At 35.3% G+C, this 23,008-nt stretch overlaps 1 protein-coding gene across 6 annotated transcripts in view; it reads left to right on the top strand.

Moving 5' to 3' along the window:
* The window catches only part of LOC120523159 (glutamate receptor 4), a 488,284-nt gene that overhangs the window by 393,784 nt on the left and 71,492 nt on the right, over positions 1-23,008 (top strand). For all 6 annotated transcript variants that reach the window (XM_039744179.1, XM_039744180.1, XM_039744181.1 and 3 more), the window contains exons 10-11: positions 15,149-15,355; positions 21,970-22,343. In XM_039744179.1, coding sequence (XP_039600113.1) covers positions 15,149-15,355; positions 21,970-22,343 — 581 coding nt within the window. The remainder of the gene's footprint in view (positions 1-15,148; positions 15,356-21,969; positions 22,344-23,008) is intronic.

A 23,008-nucleotide genomic window follows, 5' to 3' on the forward strand; every position in this document is an offset into this window, starting at 1 on the left:
GCAGCACAGTGGCGCAGTGGGTAGCACTGCTGCCTTGCAGTTAGGAGACCCGGGTTCACTTCCTGGGTCTTCCCTGCATGGGGTTTGCATGTTCTCCCCATGTCTGCATGGGTTTCCTCCGGGTACTCTGGTTTCCTCCCACAGTCCAAAGACATGCCGGTTAGGTGCATTGGCGATTCCAAATTGTCCCTAGTGTGTGTGTGTGTGTGCGTGCCCTGCAGTGGGCTGGCACCCTGCCTGGGGTTTGTTTCCTGCCTTACACCCTGGGATTGGCTCCGGCAGACCCCCGTGACCCTGTAGTTAGGATATAAGCGTGTTGGATAATGGATGGATGTTCTGATTTTCCATCGTGTTCTGATGCAACCAACAATTTTAATGTGAGATTCCATTATACATTTTCACTGTATGTCAGGATCTTTTTTCAAAAATGCTTTGTTTAAGAAATATGGACTACAGTTAGCCATAGACCTTCCACGTCCAACAACAGTACATTAGTCAAAGCAATTTTTGCATTACTTCAGTTGGATTGTGACATGTATAAAAGCCATTTGAGGCACCGCAAACCTATCTGAGCTCCATTTTCAACTAAATGATATTGTAAAGTATTGTTTTATTTTCTCTACAAACATAATTATATACCATTATCATTTATATTTTTATCGCCCTAATTTGGGATGTTCATAAGAAATGTAATGATTTACTTAATGAGGGAGAAGTACATAATAAACAAGAATAGCTGCATCAGATATTTTAATTTTAATGCATAAAATCTAAATATTCTTGATTTTAATAGAAATTCTTATTTTTAATCTTAGGTCCATAGAGGGTTAGATCCCTAGTAAAGTATCAAAAATCTAAATTAAAAATGAGTTCTTATTCACAATCACTAACTTTGAAGTAGTCTAAAATGATACCCCACGCGGTTATGCTTAAAATGTGGCATTTTTCACCTGGAAGTGGCACTTGCAGTGCTAGGACCACCAGTAAATAAGAAAAATATTGTCATATCCAGCAACCTTGAAACAGAATAAAATGACATTCCACCTACCTATATTAGAGATCCACATTTTTTCAAAGTTTTGTGAAAAGAGGTAATTCTGACCTCTGGTTTCAAATTAAGGGGGTCAGTTGGTGACACCTATTGGTTTATTCCTTATCATAAGAATGTAATTTTCTACACAAAATATGCTCCAAAGGTAGCCTAAAGATTGGAGTTTATAGTTTAGAGGGCCAAAAACAAGGAGAGAACCGAAAAACCTTAACATCTTGAATAATTAGTCAAACAGTGTGTAATATATGGGGATCTTCTCATACCGCTGCGTCAGAAGGCACCACAGACACACCTGAACGTTACGTCATGTGTACATTTTCTTACATGATAGTTGTTTTATGCACCCAAGTAAAACAGTAGCTTAACAGAGCAATGAATGTGTAGAACATCATGTAAAAGCACAAGGAATAGTTCTTTTATAAATATTTATTTAAAAAATTTCTCTTGCAATGAAAATGAATGTAGACTTAGAAATTAATACTTGTAAAGATCTGGGCAATAAGTACCGGTACTTAATGCTGTGTTAATGAAGTTAACCGAAACCTAATAGCATTTTTCTGTGTCTATCTAAATGTAATTACTGGTGTTTAAAGCATATCACATGTGGCACCAATGAGAAGGATCAGTTCCCCTCAGCAGTCACTGCATGGTGCACTGTTATAATAGACCCAACCCAGTAATCTCTGATATGTGGATAAAATAGTAATTATCATTTCTATCAATAATAAAAATCTAAATATTCATACCTTGCCTCTCTCTAAGATGGAGGAGGGTTGATATAAAGGGTCCACAACAACTAGCATATTTTCCACGACAAAAAGCAATACCAAAATACTACACAGACATTTATTGCCTTGGCATTATGAACAAGAACTTACTTAGCAAAATAGGCATGTAGTATATGTAAACTCAAGTGTGAATGTTGATAATATTTACTGTTTAATTTTGGCAGCTTCTACTATAGTCAGTGCTGCAAGGTGACTATGCCATGCCTATGTCTAATACAACAAAATAACAACTGTTATCAAAAAAATAAATTTAAGTGCTGCCATCCTGCCATTCATTCTTTACTGTTCCCACAGTGATGTACCATCAACAATTGGCACTTCTCCCTCAGCACCCATTTTCTGGTGCCACTGACTGTCAAATGAATTTAAATAATAAGGAGCTGTTCTCCAGAACAGTGACTGCATGACTCAAATGGGTCTTTTACGTACCTTTTGCTTTTTTTATTCTCACACTATCAATATACCCAATTCGACTCAAGTGCTGATGTCGCAGTGCTGTGATGTTACTCACAATAAAAAAATGACTCACATTAAGTAATAATAGGGTTTTATATGCCAGCATCTACTAAATGGCACTGGCAAAGAAAACTGCTTATTGTCAAATAATATAAAGCCTTTAAAAAGCATAAATAAAAGGAAGGTCATGTTATTGATAACATTACAACTCTAATAAATAAGGAATGTTTGCCTGCTAAGATTTAGGCTTAGAGACGGAAGGAAGACTGTGGACTTCTTAAGAGAATATTTTGCTTTAATAACACATGGCTTCACCCAAAAATCAATTAGGCAAAGTCCTTTCAAAATAAATAAATAAACAGGCCAAGAAGCCTATTAATGTTAAACGCAAATATGAAACAAAAAGGACAAGCAATACAAAAAATTTAAGATTCATGATCTAACCTTCAGTAATACCATTTAGATTTTAGTGAAGTGATGAAAGTGGAGTTAACAAAAAGAATAATTCCAATGCCCCAGCCATTAGCCTGAGGCCTGCAAAATCCTTAAATAGGGGTTCATGTTGCAGCCCTATTAGCTGTACCTCTGCATAATGTGAGACCCACTGCATCAAGCTAAACATGAAAAGGGTAGAGAAGGGTTATCAATTAAAACAAAAAAGGAAAATCAGTACGGAAAATGTTTGGAGAAAAATAAGTAAAAGAAAGGAATTAACACAAACATTTCACTTGAAAAACAGCAAAATAATTTACAAAAACATATAAAAGTCAATAATAATCATAAAGCCAATATTATGAAGGTTTTGGTGGTTTTAATATCACAGACAAGAAAGAAGAAAATAAAAAACTGCAAGCAAGTCTTTTAGTGGAAATCACATGTACCAGCTGTAGTCTCAATCTCTCTCTAGGTATATATTCTATTATATATATAAAAGGTCTGTCCATCTGCAATGTGATACCTTATGAATTACTCAGGCTGAATCTTTGATCTTGGTCTTAACAGAAAGCTTATTGTCTGATACACTCTGGAAAGTCAAAAAATGTCAGCTGCAACCTTGTCAAAGGCGTCTGTGGTCTAGGGTTAGTTATCACAAAAACAAGTGACATGGCCGCAAGTAAAAGAAGTGCAGCGCCTTCTGCTGAGTGTAAAGTGTGGGATACAGAGAACAAGAATAACAAAGACAGAGAAATATATGCAGACTTTACTATTGTTTATATCTAGCCTTCTTTCGGGTCACACAGTATTATCCTATAATAAGACAAGATACTGAATCACATTGACAAGCAAGAAATAATGCTTAATATTGACCAACTGGGCAGCAGACAAACATGATGGCTCAGAGGCATGCAAGACAAGTTCCCAGACACAGAAGGCAAGACAGAAATGAACAGCAACAATTGAGAAGATCGTCAATTAGTCACTGACCATATGAAAGCATTGCTCTTACATCCTTACATTAGTATTTCTGTGAAGACCACTATTTAGCAAGTTACATCAATAATGTGATAAGCGCAAGGCTTTATTTTTTCATGTTGAAAACAAAAGAATCTAGCAAAAATAATAAAATACATTATCACTTCTAAAGGAATTGAACGAAGTGACCATTTAGAAAACATAAGAAATAGCAACAGATTATCTTTAAGTTGGTTTTATTTGAATTTTATTTTAACAAGAAATTAATTATAACTAAATTTAGAAGAAGTTATTTAGGGTTCACCTTGTAATGTATACCTTTACTGCTTTTGTCATTACAAACAACAGGCAGCTTGTCTCAGGACTCATCCTGTACCTGGTTGGAATCGTGAGCCATGCAGCTCAGCGATTACAAAAAAATGAACTGACCATGAAATGTCACAAAGTTTGCAACATCTAAGAGGAAAGCCTTTTTGGAAAGCTCACAGGAGCTGGTTTCATTCTCCTGTCTGAGTAAGTCAGATTTAGACTAGCTTTTGTGGGCATAAAATAAGAAAAACAAATAGTGACGCATGCTAACAAAATCACAATCAAGGCAATGGCGCATTAACATAAAAAACGGAACAAATATGCTCACTCAAAAAGAAAGGAAACCTAAAAGACAAAGTAGCACCAATTGAAAATGCTTTGGGAAATGAAAACATCACAAAGCTGGTTTGAGGATCTTAAATATGATTAGGAAAAGCGGACAAGATACTTCTGACCTTCTTTGCCTCTTCAATTTGAAAAATTATTAAATTGTCACCATTAGCGTATATGTGTTGAGCATGATTAGGAGTCACAACAATGCAAATGTGATGCACACACAAGTAAAAACTACATAAAAACAAATATGTGAACAAATACACATTATATTCTATTTTAAGTTTGTTGTCAGTGATGACATGTGTTGGTATAAATAGTGGCCACTACTGAAACACTGCAGAATTGCAAACTGCTGTGTTATTATTAGGCTTCTAGATAAAGTTAAGTGGATTACAATATACAGTATGTAATCCACTAATTCACACTTTTTTGATTTTGATAATGTTATAATGAAAGGCATTCTGCTATGATAAAATTGCAATGTAAATGTTACAGAAGAATAATAACACCAAAGTGGAAAACAGCAGAAACAAAAGGGGGCCTGTCATGGTGCATGTTCCTTAATTACAGAAACAAAAAATGATTACTGTTGAAGTGTTATTAGATTATCACATTAAGGAACTTTAAACCACAGTGAGGCACATGCAGTGATTAAACAAGAAGTACTGTAGTTAAGAATCTAGTGCTTTAGCTATAAGGCCAGCACCAGATTCTTGAAGCGCATAACCCTACAGTAAATTTTCATGGGCAAACTCCAGTAATTTTAAATAAATAAACTGCTCAAGTGTATTTTCAATGTGCAAAGCTCATGCTAAACAAATGTACTTAATATATAAGCTAAATTTAAAGCATACCAAGCCAGCAATGAAACCTTGTAAATCTGTTGTACAGAGTTAAATTACTGTGAAATTGCAGTGAATTTGAATTAGTTATTTTATATGCATTAACAGTAAGTTCTTGTATTTCTGAGAAGTGTAAACTATTATTTGTGATATAGTGGTTACCCAGCCTCTGTTACATTTTTACACATTTAAAAAAAATGTGTAATTATAGAAACAAAGCAACATTCTCCTTAGAATATGAGTAATAAAAAATAAAACTGGGTTAACTCATTTTGAACTTTCTCTGCAGGGTCACTTTTGGAATACTGTAGCTGCATAATAATAGTGCATGATTTGTGCACAACACACAACTTCACTCTGATTCTTTTACACTAAGTCAGTGGTTCTCAAGTTCAGTCCTGAGGGATTCTGTGGCTGTAGTTTTTAGTTCCAACCCGTTTCACATCAAGCAAGTAAATTGCATCTTCAATTTATCTCATTTTTTAATTAGATGTTCTTTTATTTATTTATTATTTATTTCAGTAAAGTGGATTAGTGTTATTACTTGCATTTATACAAAACTAAGAAATACAACAATTTTTTGTCATGTCTTTCAATGCTTAACTCTGAGAAGTGAAGCAAAAAGCTTGTCTGAAGAAGGGGTTTGAGTTGCCTCGAAAGCTTGCATCTCGTAATCTTTTTAATAATAAAAGGTGCCATTTTGCTTGACTTGTCATTGCATCCATAATGGCTAACACGGTACAACACCCTACTACTACAGACATACAGAATGCTTAATTATGTCATTTGATTCACATTTTCTGTAGAAGTTGCTTTCTAAATTATATCCAAATACTGACAATTAATAACAAGCATAGTAGTCATCAGGACATGCAACATTCACTGCTAAAGTGCAGTTAGTTGTGCTAAAAATTTAAATCTAGAAAGAATTTATTTGCATTTAAATTCCTGCATCATTCAATAAAATAAATGAACAGTGTGTAATTTCTGTACTGATACAAAAAACATAAACTGAGAAGTACCAATATGCTTAATTAATGTAGAAGCCCAGTTAGAAATTGGTTGGAATGAAAACCTGCAGTGTTGGGGGGCTTCCAGGTCTCAACCTGAGAACCACTGCTCTAAAACACTGATTTCATCAAACAATACTACATCCCTTTTGCAAATAGGATTTTAGACATGTCCAATGTAATACTGCAAATGTTTTCAGGTTCTTAACCGTTTATTGTATTTTATTTTCAAAATTATGTTTCATATTTCAGTAGGCTAAGTACAGTTGCCAATTACTTTAGAAAAATGATTAGTTTATTTTTGCAAATCACCAAATTAACTATCCATCCATCCATTTTCTAACCCGCTGAATCCGAATACAGGGTCACGGGGGTCTGCTGGAGCCAATCCCAGCCAACACAGGAACCAATCCCGGGCAGGGTGCCAACCCACCGCAGGACACACACAAACACCAAGCACACACTAGGGCCAATTTAGAATCGCCAATCCACCTAACCTGCATGTCTTTGGACTGTGGGAGGAAACCGGAACGCCCAGAGGAAACCCACGCAGACACGGGGAGAACATGCAAACTCCACGCAGGGAGGACCCGGGAAGTGAACCCGGGTCTCCTAACTGCGAGGCAGCAGCGCTACCACCGCGCCACCGTGCCGCCCATACCAAATTAACTATTTTTAATTAAATTCAATCAACATTGCTGCTCTTACCAAGTACCTTTTTAAGGTAAAACAGAGAAAACATCAGTTAAAGCAGCAGGACAGCCATCCTCGACTACACAAAGTTTTGTGCCCTAAGAGTAGGTAATTATAAAGATGAACATGAATCATCTGTGCTGTTTGGAATACTGCATCTGAGTCTACAAATTAGTACTCAGAAACATATAATATTGAACTGTCTTTCTTCCCAAATGATGCACATTGACTTTTTCTAAATTGCATATTTCTTGTATAAAATTTAGTGCACAGTAATTTATTTTGGATTGTTTATTTGCAACGTCATTGCTGTTTTGTATAGGTGGAGATTGAAAATCACTTCAAAGAGACAGGTACACCTCCTGATTTTTAATTTCTGCAATACTTTAAATTTAATATTTAAGGTGACTATGCAGTGTGCACTCGGCATATAAATTAACTGATAAACCTATGAGTTCAGTTGTGCTCTTCCCTATCTAATATTTCATAGGTACAAGATCTCACCAGCACAGGTTGAGTATCAAATGCAAAGCATACAATTTCTCATTGTCTGCCTTGAGGATCACTTGTTCACTGCTGTTGTTCCTTGTTAGTTTCACAGATCAGTAAAATTTCCCAATCTTTAAACAATTTCTTGTTAATTAACTGTAGTATATCATATTTTTTACAATATATTTTAGTTTGTATTTGACTGATCAAAAAGATTTGAGTAAATGGGTATAGACACACTGTAAATATATAGTTCAGATTAGGACAAATTTTCTGTAGTACTATGTAGACTGTGACATGAGTAAGTCTCCTTTGAAAATACACAAAGTGCACCTGTGGAAACAACTACCTGTTATCTGTTGGTGTTTGGGCAAAGGGTTATGTAGGAAGGGTCAGAAGGAGTTGTATGTCTTACCTTTTATATGAAAGATTTGAGGTCAATAAGTTATAAAATGTTAATTCCAGGATGTATTTCTTCCCTTTAAGAGATCATTTGTTCCACCAAACACTGGAATTCCAGGACTATTTAAAGTGTTTTCTTTCAAATCTCAGAAAGCTGGGAGTTAGAAAGTGAGACTATCTTGAAGTAAAAGTAAGTTTAAACCTGATTGTATAGCAAATGTGCAAAAATAAATGCAAAATATCTCAATAGTCTATGAGTTCAGATTATTCCTCTACCTACCCTAGAATTTCTTGTTCTTAGCTACAATAGGTACATACATCCATCCATCCATTATCCAACCTGCTATATCCTAACACAGGGTCACGGGGGTCTCCTGGAGCCAATCCCAGCCAGCACAGGGCACAAGGCAGGAACAAATCCCGGGCAGAGCGCCAGCCCACTGTAGGGCACACGCACACACCCATACACCAAGCGCACATAGGTACATGTGATTTCTAATTTTAAAAAAAATTAGAGTTTAAACTGAGTTTATAACATGTCTAGATCGGAATTTTTCAAACACAACACCTTAGGGTGTCATGTAATGGCTTAAACTTTCAGTGCACAACTAACAAATCTGCAGGAGGGTTGTCAAATTTTTAAACATAAGTATATATATTCAATAATATAACTTACTATAAATATGCTGGGTGCTACATAAATATTTGTATTGTATGTACTTTTTTATAGTTCTTATTTTGAATAGTTCTACTTTTTTGCTCCTGGTGTGTCTGCAAAGCACAACATTTTTATAACTCATGCACAACTCCTTAAAATGAGCAGCTGAAATCTGCAGCTTTCAAATAAATGTGACACATTTAAACACGACCCTTCACAATAAACAATATTCTCTCTGTGTACAAATTGCTTGAATCAAAGATTAACTCTGTGGGGCTGACCGAGCTTCATACTTCTCGAAACAGCATGCCACAGGCAGGATCTGGCATTCAATGAATAATATACTGAACTAAACTAAATTCAATTTCTCTTTTTTTGGCTTTTACCATTACAGCAAAAATGTGATACAGGTGAGTTTAATATTTATTTTTCATTGTGCCTCTCTTTTAGGGATTGTGTGCCAAGATGCAGAGTGTGTGCTAACTGTATATTGGATGACATAGGCAAATGAGCATTGCTGACTTTAAAGCCTTTAAAAATCAGAAGTATAAAATTGTATAAAGTTGTTAAATCATGCAAAGTTTACAAAAGCTTTATGTTTCACATTTTATCTAAAGTCAAAGAAATTTGTAATCCTGACTAGTTATGTATGAGTCAATAACTGTAGAAAATATTTCATTAAGAATTTTTGAAGTGAAAATGTGACTTTTTTATTTTCGACAATCTATGTAAATATACAGTACATGCTTATTATGGTGGCAGACATTTGGAAGGAAAAAGTTGGAAGGCACTGATCTAGATATTTCTATCATGTGATGCTTCGTGACTTTTCTACTCTATCCTGCTTTTAAAAGGCGAGTTCAGTTTTAATTTAGTAATTGGAGTGTATCATGTATGTGCTAGGAATATATAGCCCATGCCAAAAGTAAATAAAACCAATATTAAAAGGATTAAATGGAATACATATCAGACTACAAAAAATAAAACAAAAAAAAACATAATTTATAATATTTTGCTGTATTTCTTCTGCCTTCAACACTAATTCCTACTTTTGGTTGAGCCTCCAGTGAAAGTCTGTTAACCCCAGACTGATATTAGCATGGGGATAGACTGTCAGTCTGAAGCTTTTTGGATTTTCAGATTTGTAAATGAATATCCCGCATGGAGAAAAAGACTTTCTGCATGATGCCAACCATTTAGTGAAATAGGTGTTGTTAATTTTACAAAGCCAAATACAGTGTATAAGTAATATATTCTCATTTCAGCTCATTTTTGAGGTTTAGTTTTATGACAGATTTCAGAAAACCCTTTCACCCACGATCCTTAAGTAGATGTGTTTCCTTTTAATATGTATCCATTACATTTCTTCTAGTATTCAATTAGCAAAGGTTACCTCATGGTCTTACTGTTATGCAATCTTGGATTACTACTAGTTTATGAAGTGCTTTGATTCTTTTCTGTTGCAAACAATGCTTATGAATAGCAAGAAAAATCACTGTTGAATAGTTTGTATCAAAACCACTGATGGAAGTGCAAAGGAAGAGACCGAGTCACTAAGAGCTAAGGTTCATCAAAATTCAATACAAATAAGGCAAGAATGATATGCAAACAAACCTGAAAAGCAAGCAGTATCAACCAGAAATACGGGCCCTGAAACTCATGTTGTAAGTTGTTATTTGCTTCTTGATGCCTCTAGATTTATTTATGCTATTATTAATGCATCTTTCTGCTTAGTCTCTGAGAAATGAATCCATGTTTTGTTTAAATTTTGTGTCTTGATTATTACTTTTGATGACCCCTGCTCCTCTGGAGCCTCACACTCCACTGTCAAGCGTGCACCTGCAGTCACTAGGGGTTATCTGAGTGGGCACCAGGGTCTAGCTCAGACCGCCACTTTCTGCTATTCATTCTGAGTGTTGTACAAAATATCTTGTCCAAAGTGCTCAGTGGGAGCATCTTGTAATAGGAGCAACACCCGAGCATATTCCACAATTGTACATTAACTTATCTCAGGTGAACATTAAATACTTAAAAAGAAACGATCTTCAATCTGAATTGTATTTATTTATTTCTCTAAATTAATTTTGGGTAATTTACTTCATTTTGTTTTTCTGACCCTTGCTTGCACTTTACTAAGATCCTGCCTTGGATCTTAAATATTTTTGCGATAGAACATTCTATTTTAGAAACTCTGAATTCTCGTAACACTTCAAAACATGCCCTTTTCAAGCTATTCATACTGGGTTTTCAAGTGTCTCAAAAATATATGAATTCCTTAAATTAGTGCTGTTCATATTTCCCTCATTTACACTACTAAACTGCATGCCGCAAATGCCTACAACCATTCAAAAGGTCATTATACCAACCCTTTTGAACTAACCCACATACCTTTTCTTAGTAGCTTACTTTTCCTGAGATGGAGTAAAGGAGTGGCAGAGGGGGCATTGGTGTTTAGTTTACCAGCAACTATAAACTGTCCTGCGAAAAATGAGTGTGGCAGTATGCATGCAAAGAGTGTGCCCTGTGTAAAGTAGGTTAGAAACTTGAAGAATTTATCAATTTAGTAAAAGGTCTTTCTTTCCCAGTCAGATTTCTAGCATCTATAATGTTGGAAATGTTGGTCATTATTTGTACCATCAATGGATCCAGTCTTTCATGTTTCAGGATTTTTTGGAAACAAAGCTCGTTTCTGCAATATTAGGGACCAACCACATCAAGTACAAGTAGCAGTCAATCACAGGGCACACAAAACCTACAATCTGCCAATATAAAAATCACCATTCAACCTACTACAGTACATACTGTATATCTTTGAAATGTGGGAGGCAAATCTGAGTATCCAGAGGTAAAGACTCACCACAGTGAACAAACCAGGATTCAATCTCAAATTATGAAACAGGACTGCTAGCCACTGTGCCACCTTGTTTGCATTGTGCAATAATGCAATAGAATATATAGATAAAATAATCTGGCTGCTGAGTATCAGAGGCATGCATGGAGAGAGAGAAAAAAGACCAGAGTAAAGAAATTGTGACGTTAGATTCCTCCAGATATGAAAAAGTTAGAAAGCCAAAATGAGTGTAAAAGTTATCCATCTGAGATAATAAAGGGTGAGATTTCTGGATCAGTTGGCAGTCCAGTGCTGAAGTGCTGTGACTGCCTGTTCTGTTGTTATTCGTTTGATGACTGTGATACATGTTACACAACAATGTGCCTATTTTAGAAAGAAGTTCAATGTACAACATGCTGAAAGTGGTCTTTGTATCTGATGGCACTAAACCTTTCTTTAAAATGCTAAGCAAGCCATTTCCATTTCAATAATTGTCAGTAGCCTCTCCTTTTGTGGCTGTAGAACAACTTACAACAGTGAACTCTGCTAGAATCTTGTGTTTTGTCACATATGCACTTAGAGAGTTTTTGGCTTGCTAATTATTACCTCTTTTTAAACTCTCTTCATATTATATCTTTTCACTAGTAACCTGTCTGTACTTTATATGAAATGCATCTTTATAATGCAGGAATAATTTAACATCAAGTAAGTTTGGTAGTACAGTACTGAACTAGAGTGAATTTATCTTAATAGTACATCCATCCATCCATCCATCCATTATCCAACCCACCATATCCTAACTACAGGGTAATGGGGGTCTGCTGGAGCCAATCCCAGCCAACACAGGGCGCAAGGCAGGAAACAAACCCCGGGCAGGGCGTCAGCCCACCGCAGGGCTGTAATAGTACAGCATGTTAGCATGTTGTCATTTCTGAGCAGAGCATACATAACAGGAGGCATCAGAAAATTGTCCTAACAATAATGGAGATTGATTGGTTCCTATTGAAAAAGCTCATCGTTCCACAGCATGCCAAAAACCTCCAAAAATGGACCTGTAAAGCTTAGTTTTGCTATCAGTTTTCTTAGTTTCAATTTTCATGGTTGGTGTTCCAAAGAGCTACGGTCTATGTATTACAGAAGTAAATAACAGATCATTAATTCATCAATGGGCATTTTTATCCATTCAAATCCATATTTTATAGCTTTTATCATCCCACTTTGTGTGCAAATAAATGTTTAAGAATTCAACTGTAATTTTTTGTGCCGCTGGATGCCACAGATCTCGTGTGAGACAATTTTCCAGCCTTGAAACGGCTTCTATTCATGATTATGACTGACAAATCTCTCTCTCCAGTTGTAGAAAAGAACAGATAATCTGTTTCTTCATAATTCATTTAGCCTCAAGTTTAAATAAAAATCTGTATTCTGATTTTTTTACTCTTTGCCCAGTTCCACTCTGATGTAGTACTTGTCAATATATCATTTCTTTAGATTTAATTTTGTGAACATAATGCATTGTTTTATAATGCTTGTGATTTTTACATTTGCTTATGAAATTACATCTTTAATTCTGGCAAAAATGTTTTTAAGTGCTTGTATAGATCTTTTAATGAATGTATAATTTGAAGTTTAGCTTGGCTTAAAAAATCAAACGAACAATTTACTTTTTTAGGATCTGGAACATGTTTATTAATGTTGTCCTCAATTAATGGAACATGCTAAACCATTTCTAGCATCTTTAATTACTTTGTTTTACATTTTTTTCTTTCAACTGTTCCATTTGTTTTTCTTTAATTGATGAAACCCTGAAGTATATAGTTAAAAAAAGATACATTTGTATATATTGTGGTGGACGGCCACGACCCTTACCCAGCTGCAACTCCTCCGTAAAAAAGGACCAGGAGAGAGAACATGCACAGGGCACTACCTCCCCCAGAGCACTATATGGCAGACCCCCTGGGTTACTACAGCACCATGGATTCCCCAGGGCTTCATGGGAGTTCAACACAGTCATGCTGGGTTCCGTTGGTGTTGCCAGGGGGTGCTGCAGGGAATGGCAATCCCTACTTTATCGGGCTTCCGCCTCACCTGGAACTGCTGCTGGATCATGGTAACGTGCCACCAGAATTACTCCCAGGTGCAGGATAAAAGGAGGCACCTCACATTGTTTCAGGAGCGAAAGTCGGGAGGAAGGTGACAAAGCTTGCTAGAGGAAGAGTGGAGGCAGATACAGAGAGAAAGACAAAAATGCTGTGTGCTTTATTTGTGGTTTTTGTTCTTATGTACTGTGCTTGCTAGTGGAAATGGAAAATGATTTGGGAAGCATTTGCCAAAGAATAAAAGACTTGTATGCTGTTAAAACTTGTGCCTGTGTCTGTCTGGGTCGGGTGTGGGGAGCTGGAGTGCCCCTTGCAGGCAACAATATATATACAGTGCAAAGTCAAATTCAGGATCCTTGTCTTGGTGGCAGGGCTTCAAAGAAATAGACATATCTGAAGTTGTCAAATGAAAAGAAAATGTTTAAATGGACAAAAGAACACAGACATTGCTGTCATTTATTGCAGAGTACTCTCTCCTTTTTTTAAAGGTATTTATTTGGACATTATCATTTATAACACTGCTTGTCCCAAATATTGTTCATTTTAAAAAACTTAACCAGAAATCACTTCTCTGCATATTGTTTGTTATTGTATTAATAACTGAAATTTCTTTCACACCCCCAAGCTTACTTGTTTCCCCATTTGCTTATAGACTGTTTAAACTCTTACATGTCTAGTTATTACAGTTGTGTCTTGGATCTTATCCAGCATCTGGGAGTTGAGAGAATGCAAACTGTAGAAAAACTGAGTCGCCATATCTTCAGTCTTTTTTTTCCACTTATATTTCTGTTTTATATTTCCTTCTCTTTGGAATACATCCATTTGTTAAGTATAAAAAAGGACTACATAGGAAAGCATGCACTGTGGGGCCAGTATTATACAAGAAGATTCCATGTGTGCATTTAAGTCCAAAGCATGTCTACTGTATTTCTTAAATGGGACAATAATATATCTTTATACTGGAAGTACAGTTGGTTGACAGTGATTCTGTAAACATTGAGCATGATTAAATCCATGAAGCACTTAACCTACAATTATTTAAGTTGAAAATATATATACTGTATTTATATCTGTAAATTGCTTTGAAAATATAGATGCATAATTATTCTGTAACAAAAATGTTTAACTTTAAAAGGCTGATCAGTGTATGCAAAGTTGCCATATGTGTCAATAAAATTTGATAAAGTATCGTGACAGAGGGATACTTAATTTAATCATTTTAATTGACAAAATTGGCAAAGCCTGAAGAAAGAAAATCCCTAGAGTATTCTGAAAAGTGACCGTGGTTTTATTGCATTGCTGCCACTTGGGCCTGCTTCCAGTGAGTCTGGACACCTGCCATTTCTAAGTTCTGTGAGAATTCTAGTTCCTTTAATGTTTACATTTGTTTTGTAAATCACTGTCTACAATAGAGGAGCTTTCCTAACTTAAGTCTCTATTGTTTTCATTTAAAAATTGCATATACATATATTTTAAGAGATGCTCAAATGGTGCCAGTGTTTTCATAATATTTCAGTAAGTGACTTTTTAGACATAATACTTTCAAACCATTATGCGGATGGGCATTCTTAATCAATTGTAATTTGTCATTTTTGAAAAAGAATGAATAATGAAAGTTATTGGTTAATTTTTTAAAATCTGCCTAACCAAAAATTAAAGTCTTTTATGTTTTCATTTTCATGCACTATTTTCTTTGAAAATGTATGTTAAAAAGTTTGCTTGCATGCACTTAGGTGTTCATGTGTCAGTTTCATATTTCTTCATTGTTATAGGAAGCTCCATATGTCATGATGAAAAAGAACCATGAGCTGTATGAAGGGAATGATCGCTATGAGGGCTACTGTGTGGATCTTGCATCTGAAATTGCCAAGCACATTGGAATCAAGTACAAGATCTCTATTGTTCCCGATGGGAAGTACGGAGCCAGAGATCCTGACACAAAGATTTGGAATGGGATGGTAGGAGAGCTTGTTTATGGGGTAAGAGAAAAAAAAAACATTTTGTTCATTAGCTATTCATGGGCAACTCAGACAAGGAGATAAGAAAATAAATACAAAGGGATAATAAAGTAATGAATTAAATATAGCATATACATAAAAGTAAGTTCCCACATACCAGCTTCATACATAATGAAAGCATAGTTTATACTATACATTATTATTGTATATTTGATTTGTTATACATTTGGCTGACCCCTTTATTAAAAGACATTACAAGTATGTTACAACTGTATAACAATTGCAGGCCAACTTGGGTCTCACAGTGAACTCAGCCAGCAACTTTGAGGTTTAGAGTTCACTGTTGTAAACACCAAACTATTTTGCCTGGTATTTCTTTTTTAAATTCCTCATTTTTTTTTCTTTTTTTTTTTTATCTCCTCCATCCATCCATTATCCAACCCACTATATCCTAACTACTGGGTCATGGGGGTCTGCTGAAGCCAATTCCAGTTAACACAGGGCGCAAGGCAGGAAACAAACCCCAGGCAGGGTGCCAGCCCAATGCAGGGCGTACACACACACACCCACACCAAGCACACACTAGGGACAATTTAGAATCTCATTGTATATATAATTGCTTAGATTCTTTCATTTTTAATATCCTCATTAAACTGGACATTTATATATAGTTGTTTAATTTTACATATGCCTGATATTTATTATTTTGATGTTTCCCTTATATTTATTCTTTTCCTATCTCCTTGTTTATCATATTGTACACCCTTTAAATGCAGACCATTGTTTTTGATGGATGAATCTGATTATCTCCTATAAAGATGGTCAGCCAACATTTAATTGCATTCTTTTAACAAGTTTTCATATTCTTTTCCTCATGGATTGTCTAATACACGCTTTAAGATTTTTTACAAGTTGTTCAACACAGTGTTTAAAGTGAAGTTCTCTTCTACATGGCAGTACCAAAGTTATTTTTCAGTGGGACACATCAGTTCAAGAATCTGCAGTTGTATCTGTAAACCTTAGTCTGCCAGCTTTTTAAGAAGTGTTAAAAAGAGGAAGTATGCGGATTTGTAAAACCTTTGAATAAATGAATGTTTTAAATATTTCTTTGAGAACTAAAACAAACTAAAAATGTATTTCTCAATCCATAGACTACATGAAGAAACTGGAAACTACATCGCAAATGACATTAATTCAATATATGCAAATTAGCTTTTAGCACTCTATTATACAATCTAGCTGCCTAGCATCAGTTTAGTCATCACGATACTTGATGAGGCTTTAACTGTATCCTTTGATTAGCCTACTAGTTTTCATTTTAAAGGGGTTCTTAGCATGTAAAATAAAATGCATAATACAGCGTGCTCATAATTTACAGTCGGACAATCAAAACCATAGGAAGCATGTTTATGTAGCATAGCATAGCCACTCACACATGAAAAGGACAGTGTGGCTGTTTGAAGGGAAGCGTACAGTAATGTCACAGAGATGAATATGAGGTTCAGAAGATTTTTACTCTAAAGATGTAGTTATAGTATTTACAGCATACAGTACTGTGAAAAACTATTTGCCCCTTCCTGATTTCTTATTCTTTTGCATGTTTGTCACACAAAATGTTTCTGATCATCAAACACATTTAACCATTAGTCAAATATAACACAAGTAAACACAAAATGCAGTTTTAAATGATGGTTTTATTATTTAGGGAGAAAAAAAATCCAAACCTACATGGGCCTGTGTGAAAAAGTAATTGCCCCCTTGTTAAAAAATAACCTGATTACTGCCACACCTGTTTCAATCAAGAAATCACTTCAATAGGAGCTGCCTGACACAGAGAAGTAGACCAAAAGCACCTCAAAAGCTAGACATCATGCCAAGATCCAAAGAAATTCAGGAACAAATGAGAACAGAAGTAATTGAGATCTATCAGTCTGGTAAAGGTTATAAAGCCATTTCTAAAGCTTTGGGACTCCAGCGAACCACAGTGAGAGCCATTATCCACAAATGGCAAAAACATGGAACAGTGGTGAACCTTCCCAGGAGTGGCCGGCCGACCAAAATCACCCCAAGAGCGCAGAGACGACTCATCCGAGAGGTCACAAAAGACCCCAGGACAACGTCTAAAGAACTGCAGGCCTCACTTGCCTCAATTAAGGTCAGTGTTCACGACTCCACCAAAAGAAAGAGACTGGACAAAAACGGCCTGCATGGCAGATTTCCAAGACGCAAACCACTGTTAAGCAAAAAGAACATTAGGGCTCGTCTCAATTTTGCTAAGAAACATCTCAATGATTGCCAAGACTTTTGGGAAAATATCTTGTGGACTGATGAGACAAAAGTTGAACTTTTTGGAAGGCAAATGTCCCGTTACATCTGGCGTAAAAGGAACACAGCATTTCAGAAAAAGAACATCATACCAACAGTAAAATATGGTGGTGGTAGTGTGATGGTCTGGGGTTGTTTTGCTGCTTCAGGACCTGGAAGGCTTGCTGTGATAGATGGAACCATGAATTCTACTGTCTACCAAAAAATCCTGAAGGAGAATGTCCGGCCATCTGTTCGTCAACTCAAGCTGAAGCGATCTTGGGTGCTGCAACAGGACAATGACCCAAAACACACCAGCAAATCCACCTCTGAATGGCTGAAGAAAAACAAAATGAAGAATTTGGAGTGGCCTAGTCAAAGTCCTGACCTGAATCCAATTGAGATGCTATGGCATGACCTTAAAAAGGCGGTTCATGCTAGAAACCCCTCAAATAAAGCTGAATTACAACAATTCTGCAAAGATGAGTGGGCCAAAATTCCTCCAGAGCGCTGTAAAAGACTCATTGCAAGTTATCGCAAACGCTTGATTGCAGTTATTGCTGCTAAGGGTGGCCCAAACAGTTATTAGGTTCAGGGGGCAATTACTTTTTCACACAGGGCCATGTAGGTTTGGATTTCTTTTCTCCCTAAATAATAAAAACCATCATTTAAAAACTGCATTTTGTGTTTACTTGTGTTATATTTGACTAATGGTTAAATGTGGATGATGATAAGAAACATTTTGTGTGACAAGCATGCAAAAGAATAAGAAATCAAGAAGGGGGCAAATAGTTTTTCATACCACTGTATATCACCTGGCATTTCAGCTAATTCACCACTAAGCAATGTTGGAATGATTTCTCTGAAATAGTGCATTTAAAATAAAATTAAAAGTGATTTAAAAGCTGATTCTAAGAAATAAACAGTTGATATAGATATGTTAAGATACACTTTTCTGCACGCTCAGCATGCAGTCTACTAAACTGTATAATTGTACTTACATTCCTCATATCCTTAGTTAGTTAGAACTTTATTTGCCCCCATAGTTAACAAATTAAAAATAGAGATGTGTTTATTTATTTAAGTTTTCTGTGTTTGAGCATACATAACACCCTTTTTCACTGGTAGGATGGCATTTTTAATACTTTTGTTGAAAGGGTAACTCAAACACTTGTTTTAACCAACAAAACAATTATTTATAACAGTATGACTATAGAAAGTGGATGTGTTCATATAACTGTGAACTGACTTTTGTTTTTAATCTTTTATAGTCATTCCATGGCTTCTAAAATATTTGAGATATCATTTTGGTAGTTTTAGAGGTCAAGGAACATAGTTGTTATATTTTGTTTAGATTTAAAGTGTTTTCACTAAGTTAAAAGCTAATTACTTTCTCCCATGGCTCAATTTTGTTTTTAATTTTTTATTTATTTATTTATTTTTGTTTTGTTTTTTTGTTGTTTGTTTTTTCTGGGTGCCGCTGATTTGCACCAATTGTTGTCTGAGTTGCTAGACAAGATAAATAGGCAATGAATAATGTGTGACATCACATGGTCATAGTTATAACGGTTGATACTTCCTAGTTTGTCCAGGTTTGTGGATTTAACCTAATAAGATTAGCATTATTTTGTTTGATTTTTTGTTTGAATTCTGTTCACAGACTTTTTCTCTCCTTTTCACTATGATCTTCAATGCATGTTTGGTTCAATTTACATGTAAATTCTTAGTTTTGACTCTCTTTTTTCATACATACATACATATAATTTAAGTCTCACATTATGAGCTCTGTTACTCAGTTCTCATTCTCCTGGTTTTGGCCTTAGGTAGCTTATTTTTCCATGCTCTGTCCATACTGCTGCTGAAGAGTTTAGTCAGTACAAAATAAAATATATACATTTTTTTTAAGTAAAACGATTTCATTTGCTTTAGTTATAAATGCACTAAAAAGCAAAAAAAATTTCTTTAACCACAATTTTCATGGTTATATGTGACTAAATAAAATGATGGGGCGCACAGTAATTAATTGATTTAAATATTTTTTTAAACTTGTTTAGCATGGTGGGGAACTACAATGTTGTTTTTTTATATATTTGATGATGAAAGTAGCTGTTCTGTTAATCAATTATTATTAAATAACGTTTGTCAAATGAATTCTTATTCTGTTGTTCTATTATTATTCAGTGCCTTCTTGTTTATCAATTGTTGTATACTTTACTTTTAGCCTTCATTTTAGTTATGCGCTGTGTTCTTTATGTACTGAGCCCAAGTTAGTGGGACCTCCTGTCAAGTGCAATTCACCAGGGTGCTTGTGTGGGTGTTTTTAAAGGCTAGAGATGGCCCAGGCTAGTACTGAGGTATTAGTTTTTTTCTCTGCTTACGTTGTTCAGATCCCCTTTTGATTCTATGTTTTGAAGAATATCATAAGTGTTGTTGGTCTTTTGAACTTTTTGTTTGGTTTTCTGGTTAATAATTTTTTTTGGTTCTGCTGACTGGTTTTTGTATTTCTTATATACTGATTTGTTTACTTTGGTTGTTTTGGTTTACTTGTAGCTGATGGCAACATTAAGAATTTAATGTATTTTTTGTCATTTCTTAGATTCCTTTATTATTTAGAACTTTTTTTTTAGTTTTGTGTTTATCTTGAACTTTTCCCATATTTAATAAAAGTACTAAATATGTATTAGTTCAGGAGTTTTTAACAGTTCCCTTCTAAATGTAGGCTAAAGGTCTATTTTCATTTTTAGGCCAAAACCAATTTTATGGATTCAGGGCATTTATGAGTTGTTATCTAAATTTCATCGCCTGATATGAAATGCCTGTTTACTTTCTACCAGTCTAAGTTCATGACCTGAAGGTTCTTCTTGGAATATTAGATGCAGTTTTGCTTCATTTCAACAGTCAACATTCTTGGCACCAAATGTGTACAGACATTGGTCATGTTTAATTGTTCACAGAGAATGGATTTAGATAACTAATCCTTATAGTATTGGTTATGTCATTGTCTTCTTTATAATTCAGTCTTTGTTACCGTTGATGGACAGCCAAACATTGGGTCATGTTCAATAGATGGCTGTCACAGCATAAAACTCTTCACTGTGGCACAGAAAGGGTACTAATCTGGATGCACATTGATGGGAAGAGAATTAATCTGCAAAAACATGTTATTCCATAGATAGCACTAGAAATTAAGTGATAGCACTATACATAATATTGTGGTTTTCTGAATCCTTGTAGGTGGTGCACTGAAACAAGATATATCTAAAATAAACCACAAACGCTAGATATTTGTAATTCATTTATTTTAGTTTTTAACATCACAGTATTATATAAATTACACCTGTATCATTCATTATATTATTGGAGAATGCTATGTACTCTTATGCTTGGCAAAAGATGAAGTAAATCCATTTCTTGGTCTGTATTAGTATTAGGCTGCTTCCGTATGACTAGTTGCAATTCTAATTTGGTCAGATTATAAGTCGTGATATTTCCAACATTTAATATGTGGCTAATGTTAGTTACTTTATGTATTAGTATTTGAACTGTCACTAGTCTGCTTTCTATCTTAAATGCTACTATGAGTAGTACTACTAGCACTTTACAAAAAACACTTTTTTACTGCTGAGCACAGGCACAAACACATGCACAGAGTAAATAAATACCTGGCTGTGCTGAAACTGCTTTGCTTTGTCTTTCAGCCTTTTGAACACTGCATTGTGCTGGCTGGGTTCCAGTTGTGGCAGAGTTCTAAATCTTGCATCCATCGTGGTGCTCTCCATGTGTGAGGTCTTTCAGAATTTCACTCTTTATGCTGGCCACAGTACCTGAGTCTTTCTCTTTTGAGGCCATGCTTTGCTCAATCATGTGCTTCTGTGACACAGTGAACAACACAGTGGACATATGTTCATTGCATAGCTCTGTGGAGCCTGACTTGATGGGTTTAAGTCATTATTATTATTAGTAGTAGTAGTATTATAAACTAGCTGCATGTGGTCTGCAGGACAAAAACAACCCGAAGACCACCTAACAGTTTTACTATATTGGTGAATTTGCAGTGGCTTCATATGTTGTCCAGAAAGGATGTGTAGCCGAGTGCAGCTGTGGCACAAATTGAGAGGGACAGGCTGGAATTGTTGACCTAAACTTATTGCTGATTTTTTGTCAGAAGTCTTACAGTATTCACTCATATATTTTGAAACAAAATATGTTAGATACATAAATTATACATTTCTTATTCTTACAAGTTCAAAGGCACCTGTTAGAAATTAGGTGAACCCTTAATAACTGTCTCATATATGAGAAACATCTAATTTAACTATGTTCTTTTGCAGAAAGCAGAAATTGCTGTGGCACCACTCACCATCACACTGGTGCGAGAAGAGGTAATTGACTTCTCTAAGCCTTTCATGAGCTTGGGAATCTCCATCATGATCAAGAAACCTCAAAAATCTAAACCAGGAGTCTTCTCTTTCCTTGACCCATTGGCTTATGAGATTTGGATGTGCATCGTCTTTGCTTACATTGGTGTCAGCGTAGTGCTGTTTCTGGTCAGTCGATTTAGCCCCTATGAGTGGCACACGGAGGAACCAGAAGATGGCAAGGAAGGGCCCCCAAGTGACCAGCCTCCCAATGAATTTGGTATCTTTAACAGCCTCTGGTTTTCCCTGGGTGCCTTTATGCAGCAAGGATGTGATATTTCTCCCAGGTGGGTCAAGCAGTTTTTAACTCTTTGCACTTTTTTGTCAAGACACATATGCATCTGTGAATGAATATGTATTGTACAATCTTTTTTCTTCATTACTTTCAAATTAATATCTCATTTTGAAATTAATCTGTGAAATAAGGCTGTAAAGAATTCTGTTTGACAGGATATTATATGGAGTTCGCTAAATATTCCAATAATTCCTTGATAATTATTATAGTAGTAGTAGTAGTATAATCTTGTTTACAGAGTACAATTAAATTCTTACTTGCATGTCTGACCAACATATATTTGATCCTACTGAAATTTCATATGTTTCAATGAGCCTAAAGACATAAAAGCAATGACCTTACTATTGTTGCAGTACAAACATTGCAGTAAATTGAAAATACCTTTAAAAGTTACTAGTAAATGCTTTAGCTATGTAACTTGTACATGCCATGCTATAACTATAAAACGCATGAGTGAAGGCTATGTCTTTTTCTACATTTCTTAGAAGGCTACTGAGTTCTTGCTGCATTTTTGCATTTTGCGGTCACTGAACTTTGATATAAATAAATTCTGCATTCACCTTGTAGAAAAAAATTCTGTATATTTTTAGGATTGTAATAGGGACTAAGCATTATTTATGAATGATGCCTAGTTGTAGTAGGTAAGTAAAAATTAAT

The sequence above is a fragment of the Polypterus senegalus genome, chromosome 2, assembly GCF_016835505.1.
Source record: "Polypterus senegalus isolate Bchr_013 chromosome 2, ASM1683550v1, whole genome shotgun sequence".
NCBI classification, from domain to species: Eukaryota; Metazoa; Chordata; class Cladistia; order Polypteriformes; family Polypteridae; genus Polypterus; species Polypterus senegalus.